At 36.4% G+C, this 20,221-nt stretch overlaps 1 protein-coding gene across 5 annotated transcripts in view; it reads left to right on the forward strand.

Moving 5' to 3' along the window:
- FRY (furry homolog (Drosophila)) overlaps positions 1 to 20,221 on the forward strand; it is a 307,846-nt gene that overhangs the window by 207,786 nt on the left and 79,839 nt on the right. For all 5 annotated transcript variants that reach the window (XM_010835917.1, XM_010835913.1, XM_010835916.1 and 2 more), the window contains 9 exons: positions 247 to 371; positions 2,526 to 2,583; positions 3,455 to 3,546; positions 4,182 to 4,354; positions 5,487 to 5,647; positions 8,071 to 8,181; positions 11,944 to 12,098; positions 18,782 to 18,881; positions 19,317 to 19,488. In XM_010835917.1, coding sequence (XP_010834219.1) covers positions 247 to 371; positions 2,526 to 2,583; positions 3,455 to 3,546; positions 4,182 to 4,354; positions 5,487 to 5,647; positions 8,071 to 8,181; positions 11,944 to 12,098; positions 18,782 to 18,881; positions 19,317 to 19,488 — 1,147 coding nt within the window. The remainder of the gene's footprint in view (positions 1 to 246; positions 372 to 2,525; positions 2,584 to 3,454; positions 3,547 to 4,181; positions 4,355 to 5,486; positions 5,648 to 8,070; positions 8,182 to 11,943; positions 12,099 to 18,781; positions 18,882 to 19,316; positions 19,489 to 20,221) is intronic.

The following is a 20,221-nucleotide window of genomic DNA, read 5'->3' on the forward strand; positions in this document are numbered from 1 at the left end:
TTTTTTTTTTTTTTTTTTTTAAAAGAAGACTGTTATAATAAGAATGTTCTTTAGATTTTTTGTTCCAGGTGAAAATTGCATTCATTGTGTTGTTTTTAAATTTTCGTGTTTTTTTTCCTGAAATGATGGCAGTGCCTTGGGATGTGGTTCAGTACTTGAAAACTGTTATAATGGAATCATCATTTGGTTAAAGGAAGCCTCAGTTATCATGTTACCTCTTTTTCACTTTTCATCAACTTGTTTCAGGCCATAGGCACCCCGTCGGTGGGCGTTCTGTTAAAGCAGTTGGTGCCTTTGATGAGACTTGAGGGCATTGAGATCACAGAATCCTTAGTTTTAGGATTTGGAAGGACAAATTCCCTTGTCTTCAGGTATGGTAATCTAGTTCTGAATTTGTATCTACTCCTGCTCTCATGGTTACTGCTTCCAATTCAAGTTTGAGTTTGCGTGTTGGTGTGTGCCTGGAGAGGCTGCAGGCTTTGCACGGTTCCCTTTATGTCCTCGTGGGTTTTTATGCATGTGACATTGTGATTGCCTCAAATTTCACTTTCAGTCATTGCAACTCTGATTTTACCTTTCAGATGTTCTCTCACATACACGCTTTGTTTTAGATAACTTTAAATGAAGTTTAAACTTTTAATGAAGTCAATGTCAGTCCCCAGTTAGCTAGACTGTTCAGAGGCCGTAACATCAAAATAGTGAGAGTCTGCTCATCAGCCACTCAAACAACAGACTCTCAAAGGTTGATCATCGACAGAATATTTTCAGGGGTGTCTGTGACATGTCACACATGCTAGTCTTTCTATAAGATGATGTATCTGCCTTAAGAGAACCGCCGTGTCTCACTGTCTGGATTCCTCTAATCCAATAACCATTTCATCTAAGGCAGTGTCAAAGCATTTTCAAAGAATCCTCATAAAATGTTAGTTTAGGCTGCCTCTCATAATTTTATTTGCCAATAAAAGCCTATAAGGACAAAAAAAAAATCTAAGTTTTTGATGTACACAGAAAATGGAAAGCTCCAAGCATCTGTGAGAAATTTATTGGAAAAATAAAGATTAACGAGACATTTTAGGAGTGACTGAAAAATATATTACAGTATACACTCGGATTTTATCCTTTAAAAATGTAACTGAGTTCTGACTATTTGGGTGCCAGTTAACCAGTGTTTTACTACTTATTGATTGATTAGTTAAGACAGTGCGTCATATAGAAATACTACAAGAGGATAGTAAAAACAATCACCTAATGTCTTTCTCAAAGAACCTAAGGCTCTTTTGCACATCTTACCCTCTCAGTATTCCTAGGAACAGGAAAGATGATGCAATTTACCAGCCACCTGGATGCAGAAAAATCAATGTCTCAGTGCCCTTACTGGTAAAATTGTTACAATAAATAAAAATAAATTGTATCTCTCTAATTTTAAAAAACTGGTATAATTATAGAATCTATTGTACAGATTTATTGAGGGCATTAAATGTAAAAATGTACATAGTAAATGTTTCATAAAGATTGCTATTAGATGAGGAGACTATTCCTGTTATTTAGTAATACTGACTCTATTAGTGTTATTTCCATTTCTTTGATGGAGAAATTCTAGCATCTGTATTGGAGGAATCTGGAATGAGATGCAGGATTTCTATTTGTCAGGAGAGAATGCCGTAGTTTACCTTCCTTGGATTTCCCTGTGTTTAATAATAGTACAAAATATTCTGCAAGGAAATACAAGATTTTTCAAACATGGAGCAGATTATGGACAAAGTACCTAGCCACAGGCTAGACCTCCTAATGCTGTCTGTTACGACAAAGCAGTTAGTTTCTAAAGACAACAGCTGATTAGTGGGTATAAAGCTGAGAATTTGATCAAATGGGAACAGATGGAAGTGTATACATGTAATATCAGACATGTATCGATATGAAAAAATTTGTTTACTTTTACTACACAAGAGAAAAGGTTTTGATGAGCACCTCAATACTGAAATACTTGCCAAAAAGTACATTCATTATCTAGCTCAAATAAAAGAGTTTATCTCTGAAATTCCCAAAAGACCTCATTTTAAAACGAACTCTTAAGACAGTCCCCTGAGCACAGATTCCAAAAGGGGCACCATAGTCATCGCATCTGTTTCTTTTGCTCTAATTGAATTAAAAAATTTATTAATCTTCATTCCCACAGCCTGTGAGAAAGTGCTTTGAATTTAGTAAACACAAAATATTGTTGACTTAATTGTTCAGGTAGGGGTTTTTGCCATAGAGTCTCCAGAATATTAAATCAAAATTAAGTCAACAAATGTGTAGTGAGTCCAAATTTTACACATAGCACTGGGGTAAGACTGGTTATACAAAGTGCAGGCCGCTGCCTGTTTCTAGCTCACCACGCGACAGGGAAATGGAAGGCAGGGGAGATTTTGATGTCAGAAGCAAAGTTTAAAAAGCAGATTTGGGGGTATTGAATGGCTATATATTGTGACAAAGTTGGTGTCAATTAATAATGAATTCTAAATGCTGACCTTTTTCATTCATAGAGAATTGGTAGAAGAACTTCATCCATTAATGAAAGAGGCTCTGGAACGAAGGCCAGAGGTAAGATTTTGAATTTGAATAATTAATGCCTTGGTTTATCTGGACAGTAGTGTGAATTTAAACCATACCCAGTGGTTTGCTGTCAAGAGTACGAACATATTAACATGCTTTTAACAATGAATCTTACTATTTTAATGTTGGTTATTTTCATTATTTCTTTGAGTATTTAGTATAATCTGGGTCCCACTTTAAAAGATTTTAAGTCCTAAGCTTGTGAAAGAAAAGGAACCTAAATAATCATGTGTATGTTAAAATATTATAGTCTTTTTGCAAAAGTTTTAAAATTGAATTTTGGATTTTAGTCAGTTATTTTTTTTTTTTTTACAAGGAGCTGAGAAACCAGGAACATTATTTGTTTCCTCTAGTGTATAAAGCTCTTTCTTCAACATTATCTTCCTTGAAGTGAACTCTGAAAAGGACAAACTTATAATGCAGCAGAATAAGAAATTAAACAGAGTAAGACTAAAAGAGAAGCTTCGCATGTAGTAGATAAGATACAAGCTTCCCAGCGGAAGCCTGGCAGTTTGCACAAGAACAGTGTTACCAGATTTGGTGCGACTGTTAGTGTCCAGAGTGCTTTTCCACTTTTTTCTGATGCTTTAGTTTTTCAGCTGTGTCTGGGAGCCTCCAGGAAATGAGGCTTGTTGACTCTCAACATTTCCAGCTCAGATATTTACTGACCCACTTGTGATCTATTTCTCTATAGCTTGTGATAACAAGCATTTCTCTAAGGATTAGGTAGCAAAAAAAGTACTTTTTTGTCTTTTGTGTTTAGAAAATTAAAAATGACTAGATTACATCTTTCTTTTTTAAAGCAGAGTTGACATTATTGTGTCCACATTTATAAGTGATATTACCTCTTCCTAAACAGAACAAAAAACGCCGAGAACGGCGAGACTTGTTAAGGCTACAACTGCTTCGAATTTTTGAACTTCTGGCTGATGCTGGTGTCATAAGTGACAGGTAGGAAGGAAATTATACTGAGCTGAACTCTGCTCATTAAACTGATGTGTTTGCCCGTTTTTTTTTTCTTTTCCTTTCTCTTTTCTTTTCTCCTTATTTTTATTGAGGTATAGGTGATTTACAATGTTGTTAATTCCTATTGTGTAGTGAAGTGATTTGATTATACATATATATACACACACACATTATTTTTCTTAATATTATTTTCCATTATGGTTTATCAAAGGATTTTTTTTAAATTGGAGGATAATTGCTTTACAATGTTGTGTTAGTTTCTGCTGTATAATGAAGCGAATCAGCTAAATGTACATACATCCCTTCCCTCTTGAGCCTCCCACCCCTCCCGCATCCCATCCATCTCAGTCATCACAGAGCACCAAGCTCAGCTCCCTGTGCTACATAGCAGCTTCCCGCTAGCTGTTCTTTATTTTATACACACACACACACACACACACGACCTGTAACTTTTACTTCGAAAGGTCCAAAAGAGCTTGGTTTTTTTTCATATACACTGCATATACATCAAGAACAAATTTAGCACGTGAGTTTTGACAGTGAACCTTATTTTCTGTGAAGCATATACTCCTTTGACATCAAGACTAACCATCTAAAAGTTTCACTTCCTTTTGTTCCAGCACCAATGGAGCCTTAGAACGGGACACTTTAGCCCTTGGAGCTTTGTTCTTAGAATACGTGGACCTGACCCGCATGCTCTTAGAAGCTGAAAATGATAAAGAAGTGGAAATTCTTAAAGATATCCGGGCACATTTTAGTGCCATGGTTGCCAACTTGATTCAGCGTGTTCCAGGTACAGCGATGCATCACTGCAGATTACCTTCCATGCTTGAAGTGACATTTGTGGTCCTCATTGCCGTGTTTTCCTCTCTGAACCTACTGGCCTGTGTGCAGGTCTGGGATGGGTCATTTATTTGTTTGGAAATACTTGAAGATATGCTTGAACAGATTGTGGGCATGCAGCACAGAGTTGGAAGAGGAACAATAGGAATTGCATTTGGCTTTGTGCTCATGATTATTTCTATTCTTTGTTTTGGTTCCCATCTGAAAATGAACCTGTGTGATTTCTATAGGAAGAAAGTATTTCAAAGGGAACATTTGAGGCTTCGTGTTTTTCATTCTCACTCTGCTCATCTGTGAACATATAATATTCTCAACAATATTTCTGCTCTTGATTCTATCCAATCCACATATTATATAGAATTCTATATATGTTAATAAATTATATTATTGATTATTGTATTAATATTATAATTATAATAATATTATATTATGTTATTTTTTTCATAGAACAAAGTGGGTCTAAAGCATTTTCGTCTAATAGAAGCAAAAGAGAATAAAAATAGTTTGGTGTAAAAATAGACTACTGTCATTAAAATTTTGTGACATAATTATAAAATTTTGTGACATATATAATCTGAAAATCATCTGTTCTGCTTTTTCATTATGATTTAACATTATGATGTTGTAAAACTTTATTACCAATTCTCCTCATTTTTGATGACCCTAAATTATGATTTAACTTCCTCAGTTAAGGAATTTTTGTTTGAAATGGACAGTCTATACATAGTATTTTACAGTTCTTCCTAAAGACACAGCAGCAGTTAAGAGAACATTTACTGTGTAAGGAGTAGCTGAGTGGAAGGTGTTGCAGTTTTTCTAGACATTACTTAGAAAACAGTGTCTGGGAATCCATTTTCTGTTTTCCTGCTCTGAGACAAGATGCTGTTGACTGACACATTAGGAGAGGAAAGAAAAATAGGCTTGACTTTTTAAATCCATGTTTCATTACCTAAAGAAATCTTGAGTCAGAAAATGAAATTACTCCTTTCCCCAAAACGTAGGAATCATGCATAATAGCAATGTCAACTGTATTCACTGTATTTTTCAGTATAGTAGACTCTTAGCCTGTGTTTTCTCTCTAGTTCACCACCGAAGATTTCTCTTCCCCCAGCAAAGCCTGAGGCATCATCTTTTCATCTTATTTAGCCAATGGGCAGGACCCTTCAGCATTATGTTCACGCCCCTGGATCGTTACAGTGACAGAAATCATCAGATTACAAGATACCAGTATTGTGCGTTAAAGGTAGGTCACCTTTGCCTCATGAAGGACTTGTCAGATTGATGATCTCTTTCTTTAAACAACCATGCCTTACATAAGGGTAAAATAAATAATATGGTATGACATGGTAAAATACAAACACACATGCAAAAAAATCAAGTCTATACACCTATATAAACAATAACCTCTATACATTCTAAATATCTACACACTCTATACATTCTAAATATCTATACACTCTATACATTCTAAATATCTACACACTCTATACATTCTAAATATCTATACACTCTATACATTCTAAATATCTACACACTCTATACATTCTAAATATCTATACACTCTATACATTCTAAATATCTACACACTCTATACATTCTAAATATCTATACACTCTATACATTCTAAATATCTACACACTCTATACATTCTAAATATCTATACACTCTATACATTCTAAATATCTACACACTCTATACATTCTAAATATCTATACACTCTATACATTCTAAATATCTACACACTCTATACATTCTAAATATCTATACACTCTATACATTCTAAATATCTACACACTCTATACATTCTAAATATCTATACACTCTATACATTCTAAATATCTACACACTCTATACATTCTAAATATACACTCTATACATTCTAAATATCTACACACTCTATACATTCTAAATATCTACACACTCTATACATTCTAAAATATCTGCACATGAACAAAATAGAGATTGCTATTTAACCATGTAAATATTCCAATTTTGCTCATAATGCAGAACTTTTCCAAGGTTCCATTTTTATCTAAAGATTTCTACTGTATGAAAACCTTAGTTTTTGCTTATTTTCCCCTGATAGCTCAGTCGGTAAAGAATTTGCCTGCAATGCAGAAGACCCTGGTTCAGTTCCTGGGTCGGGAAGATCCACTGGCGAAGGGATAGGCTACCCACTCCAGTATTCTTGGGCTTCCCTTGTGGCTCAGCTGATAAAGAATCTGCCTGCAATGTGGGAGACCTGGGTTCGATTCCTGGGCTGGGAAGATCCCCTGGAGAAGGGAATAGCTATCCACTCCAGTATTCTGGCCTGGAGAATTCCATGGACTGTATAGTCCATGGGGTTGCAAAGAGTCAGACATAACTGAGTGACTTTCACTTTAAGTAGCTGCCTTGCCAGTTAACTTCCAATTTAAAATGTATATGGATATAGATATATATCCTCATGTTCAAAACCCGTGAAGGGCCGCATTCTCTTTTTAATCTCCTTCCATCCTAGAAGACTCACAGAAATAAGCTTCTACACTACCAGGACTGTTGAAAATTTTCAGAACCATGATTCCTTACAGCTTAATTTCCTTTAGAAAACTAATTGTATGTTGACTGTGTCATACATATCAGAAGTTGCTAACTGTCAAATTCACCTTTGCCTCAGTGGAGCTAATATAAGCCATGGCCCTGACAGTCATTTGGACCTATTGATTAGAGAGTAACTCAAGGTCTTCCCTTCTCTGGATGGCTGAGTCCCTTTGCTATCTACCTGAAACTATCACAACATTGTTAATTGACTAGCTTAATATAAGATAAAAAGTTTTCATTAAAAAAAAGATCTTCCCTTCTCTTGCTTTCTCCCCACCTCAAAGGAACTAAAGTTTATATTCTTCATTTTCTTTAGCTTTGATTAAAATCATAGTTATCTATTTCCACATTTTTCATGGCTTGCCAGTTTAGTGCATTAGTCAAATATTTGTTAAGTTTCTGAGTTCAGTGTATTGGTCAAATATTTGTCATCAAAACGAAATTTGAAAAGCTGTATTTATCATAGGCAGAATTCATTCACTTGAAATCACTGAAGGTAAGCTTATTTTAAATCCTGTGAAATGGTCATTTTGTTTTAAATATCTCAGCCATACATTATAAAGATTTATTATAAAAGTACATGTCTACAGAGTTCAATTTACAGGTTTTAACTGTTGTAAAAAGAGACAAAATTGGCAATCTGGCTTTTTTTTAATTGAATCTACTAAGGAATACTTTAAAATCTTGTAGACATAACTGCTTTAAAAGCTGCTGCTCCTGCTAAGTCACTTCAGTCCTGTCCGACTCTGCGAGACCCCATAGATAGCCTCCTTCCAGGCTCCCCCATCCCTGGGATTCTCCAGGCAAGAACACTGGAGTGGGTTGCCATTTCCTTCTCCAATGCATGAAAGTGAAAAGTGAAAGTGAAGTCGCTCAGTCGTGTCCGACTCCTAGCGACCCCATGGACCGCAGCCCACCAGGCTCCTCCGTCCATGGGATTTTCCAGGCAAGAGTACTGTAGTGGGTTGGCATTGCTCTAAAAGACCCTTGTTGTTTATAAATCTGGTAGTATGTGTTTTAAAGTCAATTGCGCATCATTCAGTCATGCAGGACTCATTTGGAGGTTGTGTTCTGTTTTGTTTTCAGGCAATGTCAGCAGTGTTGTGCTGTGGCCCAGTGTTTGACAACGTGGGCCTTTCCCCAGATGGCTACCTATACAAGTGGCTTGACAACATTCTGGCTTGTCAAGATTTACGAGTAAGTACTAGCCAAAAATACATTGTTCTAAATGTCTTGATTGTTTCGTCTTGGTTCAGTTGGTACTGACATGTCTAAGCATTGTTCACAACACAGTCTCTTCACACATTAGCCACAGAAGTGTAGGCTTGTTTGTTGCTTACATTACACTATGATGCATCAAAATAAAAAACATAGTAACATTTACCAAAGTTGACCATAAACCAGGCCATAAAGCAAGTCTCCACAAAGTTCAAATGATTGAAATGACACAGGCTGTATTCTCTAATCACAGTGACACTAAGCTAGTAATAGATAATAAAGATAGTTAAGACATACTCTTCCAGATACAGTGATTTAAAGAATACATAAAAATAGAAAGAAAAATATTTTTAACTGAAGAATAATGAAAACACTACTTACTAAACGTGTGGGTTGTAAATAAGGCCTTGCTTAGGATGAATCATATATTGGAAAGAAAAAATACTGAGGTCAGTCACCTAAGAATCCATTTCATGAAGTTAGAAAAAGCATATCACACTCAAAAAAAGCACACTGAAGCAAATAATAGAGATAAGAGTACAAATTAATTAAAGAGGAAAAATTACTAGAATGCACATTTAAATCAAAAACTTGAATTTGTTAAGACTAATAAAATTAGTAAATCCATGGGAAGTCTGATCAGAAAAGATAAGACATGTGTCAATCAACCTCAGAAATGTAAAGGGTCATTACTACAGATGCCACAGATGCTAAAAATAAGACAACATATAAACATCTTTGTGCCAATAAACTTGACATTCTAGATGAAATAGACAAGTGTCTGGAAAACACAGCACAAATGGAAAATCTGAATAGTCAGATAAGTAGCAAAGAAATTTAATCTATAAATGAGAGTGTTTTCACAAAGACAACTTTAGGACCAGTTGACGTTATGGATTAATTCAACACTTAAGAAACAGATTGCAAAGATTTAATACAAATCCTTAAGGAGAAAACATATAGAAAGGAAACACATCTGGATATATTTTATGAGACCCACATAACCTTCATACTAAAACGTGACAAGGATTTAATAATAAAGACAACTAAAAGGCAAATTCATTCTTGAACATAGTTATAGAAACTTTAAGCAAAATATTAAACAATTGAATTCAGTGTATGTTAAAAAGAGGATTCCTCATGATCAAGTTGGGATTATTCAAGAACTGCAAGATTGTTTTAATATTCAAATGTTCTTCAATTCATTTGTATATTAATTATATTAATAAAGTCTCAGGAAGGAAGTATCTTCTGATCATCTTAATAAGATGCAGAAAGAGCATTTAATAAAATTCTACATTCATTCATGAGGGCAATTCCTAATGAAACAAAGAATAAAAAAAACTTAGTTTGATAAAGGGTATCTTTAAAAAAAACACCTATAGTAAACATTGTACTAAACAGTGAATATTGAAAGTGTTATCTGAGGTTAGAATGACCCAGGAAGCCCACATTCACTACTTCCATCAACATTATACTAAAGATCATAGCCAATGGATTAGGAAAAAAAAAAAAAAGATAGCAGGAGTAAAAGAGAAGAAACAGTTTGTACAGAAACAGGTGCACAGACTTAGAGAATGAATTTACAGTTACCAGTGGGGAAGAGTTACAGGGACGGATAGCTTGGGAGTTTGGGATTAACATGTATACACTGCTATCCTTAAAATAGATAACCAACAAGGACCTATAGTATAGCACAGGGAACTCTGCTCAGTACTGTGTAATAACCTAAATGGGGAAAGAATTTGAGAAAGAATAGACACATATGTATGTGTACATGTGTCACCCTGCTGTACACCTGAAACTGACACAGCACTGTTACTGAACTGTGTGCCAATGTAAGATAAAAACGGGAAAAAGGAGTTTGTGGATTTAAATGTGAAAGCTGAAAAATTAAAGTTTCTAGAAAATAAAATAGGATAATTTAATCCCTGGAGTTAGGGAAAGATTTCTTAAACAAGATGCAAAAATTACTAACCATCAGGAAAGACTAGTTAATAACTTCTCTTCACCAAAAGACACCATTAAGAATGTAAGTAGGCTGGTTGTAGAGTAAAAGAAGATATTTGCAACATGGAACCAACAGAATTCTTATCTGGAATATATAAAGGACCTCTACAAATAAATAAGGTAAAGACACTCATAAAAAAAAAAAAAAAGAAAAAGAGAATTAAACAAGCACTTTACAAAAGAGATTATCCAGTACATGCAATGTAAGACATATACAGAAATATTTAAAGCAGTATTACAAAGTCAAGAGCTAGAACAACCCAGATGTTCATCAGTAGTAGAATGAATAAATTGTGGAGCAATCATGAATTAGAATATTATGCAACAATGAAAACAAATAAATGTAGATGCCTTTTAAACATAAATTGAGTGAAAGACACAAAATTATATATATTACATATTAATACCATAATTCCGTTTAGATAGAGTTCAAACAGCTCTGACTATTCAGTGGTGGTAGAAATCAGGATGCTGTGCTCAGTCGTGTCTGACTCTTTGTGACCCCATGGACTGTCAACCTCCAGGTCCTCTGTCCATGGAATTCTCCAGGCAAGAATATTGGAGCAAGTTGCCATTTTCTACTTTAGGGGATCTTCCCAACCAGGGGACTGAACCCATGTCTTTTGTGTTTCCTGAATTGGCAGGCAGATTCTTTACCACTACATCACTTGGAGAGCCCAGAAATCAGGAGAATGGCTATTCTTGAGGAGGGCTTCCCTGGTGGCTCAGGTGGTAAAGAATCTGCCTGCAATGCAGGAGACCCGGGTTGGAAAGACCCCTTGGAGGAGGGAATGGCAACCCACTGCAGTATTCTTGCCTGGAGAATCCCATGCACAGAGGAGCCTGGAGGGCTACAGCCCATGAGGTCACTAAGACTTGGACACGACTGAGCAACTTTCACTTTTACTTTCTTTTCCCAACTATGCACCAATAAAAAAAATTTTTTTTAAGTAATTTTGATATACAGTAAAGTTCTGGGCCCATACCCTATAACATAAGAACAAACAAGTCATAATTTTTCCTTCTCCAATATTATTGCTATGGATGGGAGAATGAATAACTTCAGCAAGAAGTGGGAAAATGTTACTTTCTGAGGGGAAAATAGCCCCCAGACACCAGGCTTGTCCTGGATGAATGTAACCATCCAGTATTTAACAGTAGCTTCAAGAATCATCAGTTAATGATCCTGTTCTATTTAGCATGGTGATCTTTTCATATGAAAGTCTGATTAAAAAGTGTTTATTGATAGCATATTTCTTTCTCAAAGATTGTCAGCTAAGGTGTACACAGTGTATTTAGTAATCAAGCCTAATAAACATACTCCTCTGATCTTTTTCCGTAAAAGATTTTGTATGCATAAAGGCTTTCCTTTTATATATTTAATTTTTTAAACCAAATACATGTATTGTTCAAAAATATTTTAAACAAATATTTTCAAGTATTAAATATTTGCCAATGAAGTCTGTCACCTTTTCAGAGTTAAAAATAGAGAATGAGGTGGACCCTGTATGATTGACTGACAGTGACTCAAATTTAGTTTATACATTTCAATTTCCAGTTCCAATATTGCATCCTTTTAAAGACCTTTTTGTGGAATAAAAATTAATCAAGATGGATGTTCAGTCTTCACTTTCCTTTGGCCCAGTTTACATTCACTAAGCTCGATTGTTGTGTCTTTCCTAGAATAGTCTTTCATTAAACATGAGGGATTGCTTTTCTCCATGTATTCAGGTTCATCAACTTGGCTGTGAGGTTGTCGTCTTGCTACTGGAACTAAATCCTGACCAAATAAATCTTTTCAACTGGGCGATTGACCGATGCTACACTGGTTCCTACCAACTTGCGTCTGGTTGTTTCAAAGCCATAGCTACTGTGTGTGGAAGCAGGTATGGGTTCTTTAACTGGAAGCTACTGGTCACTGACAACTACAGATTAAGGTTGCTCTTCATCATATTGAGAACTGATTGAGAATTGAGAGCTGATGCTTTTGCAGATATCCAAGTGGAGTAAATCCTAAGGAAATAGAAATGGCCTATCCTTCCCCAGAAGATAGACTGTTCTAAGTTCACAGCTACATTGAGTTTTCATTCTACCAGGAGAATGGTTTGTAGTTCAAGCACCCTTCTTTTTTCGTAGCCTGGAAGTTTATAATGAAGTATTAGAGCAGGCTTTGAAAATGACCAAGATTTCATTTAAGGAATTTCTAGAAATATTTTTGACAAGTATGAACTATAAGCCCTGCAGCCATTTTGAGACCAAACTAAACTCAGGAAGCAACCTAAAAACATTAAATCTCTCTTGAACAAAAATTGAGAAAGGAAGAAGAGGGAAAAAAAAAACGTGTCTCCTGGGATTCCAGAGATTATGCTTTTAAAAAACACTGCCCTCGCTATGTAAATCAGTCATTCAGCAGAGTCGTTCATCTCTACAGTTTATTAAAATAATTTCATAGCTAAGATGAAAGGGTTAATAAAGACTCCCAAGATTACAACAGCTCTTCCCAAGATAGAGCTTATTATGTATTACAAATGGAGAGAAGGCAGCCTACCTTTATTTTTGAAAGGACTCATATAGACTGTTAATTGTCCCTTTTAATTAAATATGGCATGTTAAATAGCTATCCTGAGCTACCAGATAAAGGGAATAAAAGTAAATTCATTTTAAATTCCAATCTTTTATGGTTCTAAATTAATAAGAACAATTTTAAAAGACATCTACTTTCAATAAACCTAAAATTAACATGCTATTTAAGGAGACAAGTTTCTCTTTAGTATTTTTCTTTTATGAAGATGGTAGATAACGTTTCATGTCTAAAGCATTCATCTTCCATAATCTTAGTAGTAAAATTTTTATTATACACAGATTTTAATTTCCATAAAAGTCATATCAGATGATAATCTAAACTGTCTGATTTTCCATTGGTTTATTTCTTGATGTTAGCAATACTAAATAAATGACATTTATCCTATAGGATATTAACAAAATAATATTTTTTTATAAAAGTCTCTTTCTCTGGAGAATTGTTTTATTTTCAGGTATTTCAACATTCTAAAAACAAATTTCTGCTCTTTGATTTTAAAGAACATATTTAGAATCTATGACTTGGATCGTAAGTTCATCTGACAAAAGTAAGAGGAATAAAAGTTTCCTCTCTTTGCTGCCCTTCTCCCAGTGAACTTGGTTTGAACTGTCTTAGTCAAATTTATTTCATTGCATGGCCATCTCATAAAATATCACAGTGCATTCCTCTGAATAAATCTAGGGTTTTTTTAGGGAGCACGAATAAATGTTTTTATGAATTTAGCAATATAGTCTCAATTCCAATAATATCCCAGTCACAAAAATATTAGGTTATAAAGCTCTCTATGTTTACAGTAGGTTTTGAAAGATAGCATCCTAAAATATTCTGGTTTCTTAAACAAATATTGCCTGTCAGCTTACACTCATGACACATCTATTCTGAGGGAAGGTCAGGGCCAGATGCTGCCATGGCTGTGACCTCTCTGCTAAGACAGTGACCAGCACTTGTCATTTCTCACCACAGGGATGTTCAGAATTTCAGAGTTCAGCTATGGCCTGAATTTGTTCTCTTTTCCCATAAATTGTCAGTCTTTGTAGTTTAGATAAGTCTCCAGATTTGTTTGAGCAACTCTGCACTTAGGTTTTCAGTATTTTTTTCAAAAGTACTTCTGATGTTTTAGACTTTGTCTTCTGCAAGTTTACTTCTAAAAAAAAAAAAAAAAACACCCAAATCACTTATGAAATAATCTGTTCCTGAAAAGTTACACACAAACTAGATCATGTTTTAAATTCCTGAAAAAAAGGTATCTGAACAGTAACTCCTACAAGACATACTCTAAAGCAAAGAATTCTTCCTGTAAAGTAATTACTTTATTTTAGTATATATATAATAATTACTTTATTTACAATATATGATCGAATATTGGCTGTATTTTTGTAGGAATATGACAATTTATAGGCAGATTCATTTATTAAGGAACCACTTGTAATTGACTTTAAAATACCTAAAGGATTTAACATTTTAAAAATGTAGATTAAATTTTTCTGCCTTTAGAATTTTTACATAGCTAGTATATAAATCTTTATATTCGACAGCTGTGACAGTAGGAAAAAATGGTTCTCCGCATTCTTTTCAGTTCCTTTTATTTCTATAAATGTGTGTGTGTGTTGTGAGCTTGTTGACCTCCGGTCAAAATTATAATTGTAAATATAACTACAGTCTGACTCTGCTGACATTGAGAGATTTGGAAGTCAGAGTGGAACGTGAATAAGACCAGGGAAAGTGAAGATAAAAATAGAAAGTGATCGTAAAACTGATAATATTAGTTTTGAAGGCTTTTTCATGATATGGTTCGTATTTGAGTAAAAGCTATTACATGCAGCTCAGTACTATAATTTAGCACAAAAGACAATAGTTCACCTGACAGGCAGCATTAGTTCCAATAACTGTTTGGCTCCTGTGTGTGTTCTCATTAAGTTTTCCATAAATTCCATAAATTATATCACTTTAGAACAGATTACGAAATTGAGAAAGAGACTAAATGGCTTTTCGAGGTTGTAAACCAAGGTAAATAATGTGCTCTCTATTAAAAGTAAGACCGCTTCCAATCACTGGCTTAATTCAGCAGAATTCTCTTCACATTTAATTAAATACTTAAGAATTCATTGTTTTCACTCTTATTCTCCAGAATACTCCTCAAATATATTTAATAGATGTTTTAGAAGTATATACAAGATCAAAGTTTTAATTTTTAAAGAATTCAGTTCAGTTCAGTTGCTCAGTCGTGTCTGACTCTTTGCAACCCCATGAATCGCAGCATGCCAGGCTTCCCTGTCCATCACCATCTCCCGGAGTTCATTCAAACTCATGTCCATCGAGTCAGTGATGCCATCCAGCCATCTTATCCTCTGTCGTCCCCTTCTCCTCCTGACCCCAATCCCTCCCAGCATCAGGGTCTTTTCCAATGAGTCAACTCTTCGCATGAGGTTTAAAGAATTATGTTGGGTTTATTTTTGGAGGTGATTTTTATTGTCTTGTTGTTTATATGCCTGTCTTGCCCTAACTATAAGTCTTTCCTAATTTAAATCAGGTACAGCAAACTTGAATTATTTTTTTTAATCAAGTTTTTTAAAATTTATTTATTTTAATTGGAGGATAATTACAGTATTGTGATGGTTTTTGCCATCTATCAACATGAATAAGCCACAGATGTACATGTGCCCTCCCACCTCCCTCCCCATCCCATCCCTCTGGGTTGTCCCAGAGCACCGGCTTTGAGTGCCCTGCGTTATGTATCAAAGTTGCTGGTCAGCTATTTTACATATGGTAATACACATGTTTCAATGCTACTCTCACATCATCCCACCCTCGCCTTCTCCCACAGAGTCCAAAAGTCTGTTCTTTACGTCTGTGTCTCCTTTGCTGCCTTGCGTGTAGGGTTGTCAATACCATCTTTCTAAATTCCATATATATGTGTTAATATAGTGTTTGTCTTTCTCTTTCTGACTTACTTCAAAACTTGAATTCTTAAAAGTAAATGCCCCACATTTCTTAAGAGAATAGCATCCATCTATTACCAAAGAAGACAGGGAAGCCTGTCTTTCAGGAATTCCAGTCGTCCTCCCTAACTGGTGATGTGCGGCCCCGTTTGGTTGTGTCACCTGGAGAATTTCGGCAGAGCACAGAGTTTGGGAATTTGGACTCTGGAAACATAATGTCTTGAGATTGAATTCTAGCTCTGTCTCTCATTAAGCTGTGTGATCTTGAACAACTTACTTCAAATGCTTACTCATTTGTGAAATATGAGTGGTAACAGGGTTAGGGTAAGGATCTTGACCAAAGGTCTAGCACATAGTAAGCACCCTGTAAACACTATTATTATTACTATGCTTATTCAACAGCTATTGGTGGCAAAGAGCTATAATGTAATCATATCAACTAGTAAAATCCATTTCTCTTTAGAAGAACTCAAAATTATCTTGAGTTTCATCAATTAATTCTAGATAAGCCAGAGCTAATGGGTATTTCTCAAATTCTTCAAAATTTCCTCTCTTTCAGATGGAAAAAAAAATCAGTTTTATTTCTTATTTACTTTCTGAACCACATCTACCTTCTGTATTTATTTTACCATTTTATTTTTATTATGTATGATCATAGCTGTCTTTCTTTTATCCTTCCACTGTCTATGCTGAATAATTAAATACTGAAAAATGTAAGATTCTGTTTCTAAGCCTATTTTAAATGTCTAAGTACCGATGTTTTATTTGTACTCTTGCACTCATTGGACAGCTTTCTGATTTTTTCCTTCTCTGGGTTTCTTTAATTTTCTGTATCTGTATTGCTTCTTTCAGTGTGGTTCCCCTTCAATTCCATAACTCAGTTTTAAGCAGCTAATTGAATTCCCTGATTACATGGTTAAGGGCATAACGCTGCATAAGAGGGCAGCTTTGTCTACTCTTCTCCTGCCTTTAAATCCCCAGTGATCCCTAGTAGTTTCCAGTGTTTATTTATATAAAAATATATATGTATTAAGTCCCAGAATCAGAGACAGCAATGTACATAAGACATCTCTGCTACTGTAGGGCTCAGAAGAAAGTTACCTTTCTGTTTTCACAGAAAGTTCTGTTTCCAGATACTGCAGGTCATAAGAATTCTAAATTAGACTGGTCATGAAATGACCTATTGTGGGGTGACTAGGAGGTGGACAGCACAGTGGATAAGTGTTTGAATTCTTGGGAGTCAAACAAATCTGGGATGGAATCCAGGCTCCACTCCTTCTCCCTGACCTTGAGTGAGAATTTAACATCTCTAAGCCTCACAGCCTTGTTGTGAAGATTAAGTCAGAAATCTTGGTAAAGGACTTGGTATGGTAACTCGCACAAAGTCAGCATGTCCTAACATAAACATTACCCACGGCTCATCCCCATCCTCACCACCATCATTTGGGCAGCTTTGCCCAGTTTCTCATCAACCTCGTGCATTTTTGTTCATTTAAAATTATAGTCCTAGAAAAGTAATCATGTTAGAGTGCTAATTGGTAAAACCACTTTGGACAGTAGTATAGCAGCAGTATCTACCAAAATTTTAAGTATGCCCTTGGACCCTGCACGACCTTGTCTAGAAATCTGTTCTAAAGAAATACTTGCCCATTTGGTGTTTGCGAAGTTATCATAGTGAAAAAAATGAAAATAACCTTTAAACATCTGTCAGTGTGTGTCCAAGGCTGGCTTTCCCAGGAAACAGAACCCTGCGGTGGAGATTTGAGTTCAGGAAATTTATTAGGGAATGTGCTTGGGATCAACGTCTGTGAGGAAGTGAGGGAGACAGGACCTAGTAGAGGAAAGAAACTTCAAGCAATCCCACGGGAAGCACTGCTGGGGAGCGTGCATGACCTTGGTCTAGTCGGTTCCCAGAGAAGGATTCAACCAGAGAGATCAGCCTCCAGCATGGTAGTGGGAGGATGGAGCACCTCTGACCTAAAGGGAGGTCTAGGCGGCACAGCATCCATGATAAGAGTGGTTATTTATGGTTTGTCCATAGTATGGAGCAGGGCTTCTCCAATGGCTCAGATGGTCAAGAATCTCCCTGCAGTGCAGGAGACCTGGGTTCGATCCCTAGGTCAGGAAGATCTCCTGGAGAAGGAAATGGCAACCCACTCCAGTATTCTTGCCTGGGAAATCCCATGGACAGAGCAGCCTGGCGGGCTACAGTCCATAGGGTCACAAAGAGTTGGACGAGACTGAGTGTCAGACCCTTGATACTGTGGAACCCTGTACAGCTGCTGAGAAAACCAAGGTGAAACGTGGACATGTAGGTAGTATGAGCACATTTAGGTTTAAAATCCTGTGTACTGGGGGAGGGGTATTTTGACATGTATAATCTTTCAAGAAGCTATTCTCTATGCATAGAGTGTACCCCATGTTACCCCTTCCGTGGCCATGCTAACAATCCCCCGTCTCCTGGTGCTTCAGGACTCAGTTTATTTGTTTCCTCCTTGGAAGAGTGTCTTCTAACCCCAAGTCTGATGTAGTGTCCCTTGTCAGGATTTTTGTATCATCTACAGACAATCCCAGGTTCCTCCTCATAACTAGACTGTATAGTTGTCTCCTTAACTCAACTGTGAGTTTCCTTTAAGAGAGGGCACCAGCCTGACTAACTTAATATCGTCAGTACTTTGCAGTTGTTTGATGTTTGGTGCTCAATACATTTAGATGGATCGAATGAAAATATTTTAAATTAGTGAGCTGCTGAGTTTAGACATATTGTCTTCTGTCTTTTCCTCTTGTTCTTGGTTTTCATCAAAAATCTATTAGCAATAGGTAGACTTATGTGTTCATTGAGCTGATTTGACAATATTCAGTTTTAACCTCAGAGCAGTTTCCCTTCACCTACTAATAAACAGCAGATGGGAACGGTGAAATGGGCTTGGGAATGTCCTTAGTAAGTGTGACTGAGGTCAGTGTGCCATCTAGAATTTTGAGAGGTAGTGATTTGTCAAGGTTACTAGCCAGGCTATCGCATAAACTGTACTGTTTTGTTTTGTTTTAGGAACTATCCCTTTGACATAGTGACGCTGTTAAACCTTGTTCTGTTCAAGGCCTCTGACACCAACAGAGAGATTTATGAAATCTCCATGCAGCTCATGCAGGCACGTATCACTGACTGCAGAGAAACTTCCATCCCTGAACACAGAAAATGGAAGTGGTCGTTGATCACTGGATTGCTGTTTATTGATACACATTCATGTATTTCTGCATATCACTGGTGGATATGATGAGTGAGAAAATAATAATTATCTCTAAACTTAGGCAGTAACTGATGCTTTGCCTTTCATACAGTATTAAAATATGCATTCATTAGTTTTATTACAAGACTGTATTCAATATAAATACTCTTGAGATAACCAGCCAATGCTTTTTCATACTGTTTATAACTTGTATATTTCTTTTTTTTATTGTGGACACATGAGAATGGTATAATTTGAACAAGTCATAGTAGAAAACTGGTAACAATATTATCTCAGTTTTACAAATACGCATTTTTACATGTGTTTACACGAAGCTACTGTCCTACTTCTTTCTAGATCCTCGAAGCAAAGCTTTTTGTGTACTCGAAGAAAGTAGCTGAACAAAGACCCGGCAGTATCCTGTACGGGACGCACGGCCCGCTGCCACCCCTCTACAGCGTGTCACTGGCCTTCTTGTCGTGCGAGCTGGCCAGGATGTACCCCGAGCTCACTCTTCCTCTCTTCTCAGGTACCGTGCAATAGTCAGTCATGGCATGTGTGATCCTTTCTGCCCTAAGTATTCTTACTCTGAAAATTCTAGTGTTATTGAGAGTCAAAATTATTGATAATACATTCGTCAATCAAAATTGCATTGGGCTAAGATCAGTTAGCCGAATGCCCAATGCCCAGTGGCAACACACTCCAGTGTCCTTGCCTGGAGAATCCCAGGGACGGTGGAGCCTGGTGGGCTGCCATCTATGGGGTCGCACAGAATCGGACACGACTGAAGAGACTTAGCAGCAGCAGCAAGTTCAGTTATCCCTGGAGTAGGAAATGACCACCTGCTCCAGTTCTCTTGCCTGGAAAATTCCATGGACAGAGGAACCTGGCGGACTTCAGTCCATGGGGTTACAAAGAGTTGGACACGACTGTGTGACTGAGCACGCATGCAAGTTCAGTTACATATAAAAGTAAATTGTAGAATACCCTTAAATATGAAAGAGTGTGTGTATCTAAAACAGTGTGGGTATAAACAAGCATAGCACAAATATGAGGATGCTTAGATGAGTCATAATCACTATGTATGTAAAACTTTCCCAAGAAATTAAATATGAGTGATATAACCTTATCCCCTGGAGGGGGAAATGGCACCCCACTCCAGTATTCTTGCCTGGGAAATCCCATGGATAGAGAATCCTGGTGGGCCACAGCCCATGGGGTCACAAAGAGTCAGGCACGACTGAGCATGTGCCCGCCCCCCC

The sequence above is a fragment of the Bison bison genome, unplaced genomic scaffold (genome assembly GCF_000754665.1).
Source record: "Bison bison bison isolate TAMUID 2011002044 unplaced genomic scaffold, Bison_UMD1.0 scf7180017864056, whole genome shotgun sequence".
Taxonomy (NCBI): Eukaryota; Metazoa; Chordata; class Mammalia; order Artiodactyla; family Bovidae; genus Bison; species Bison bison.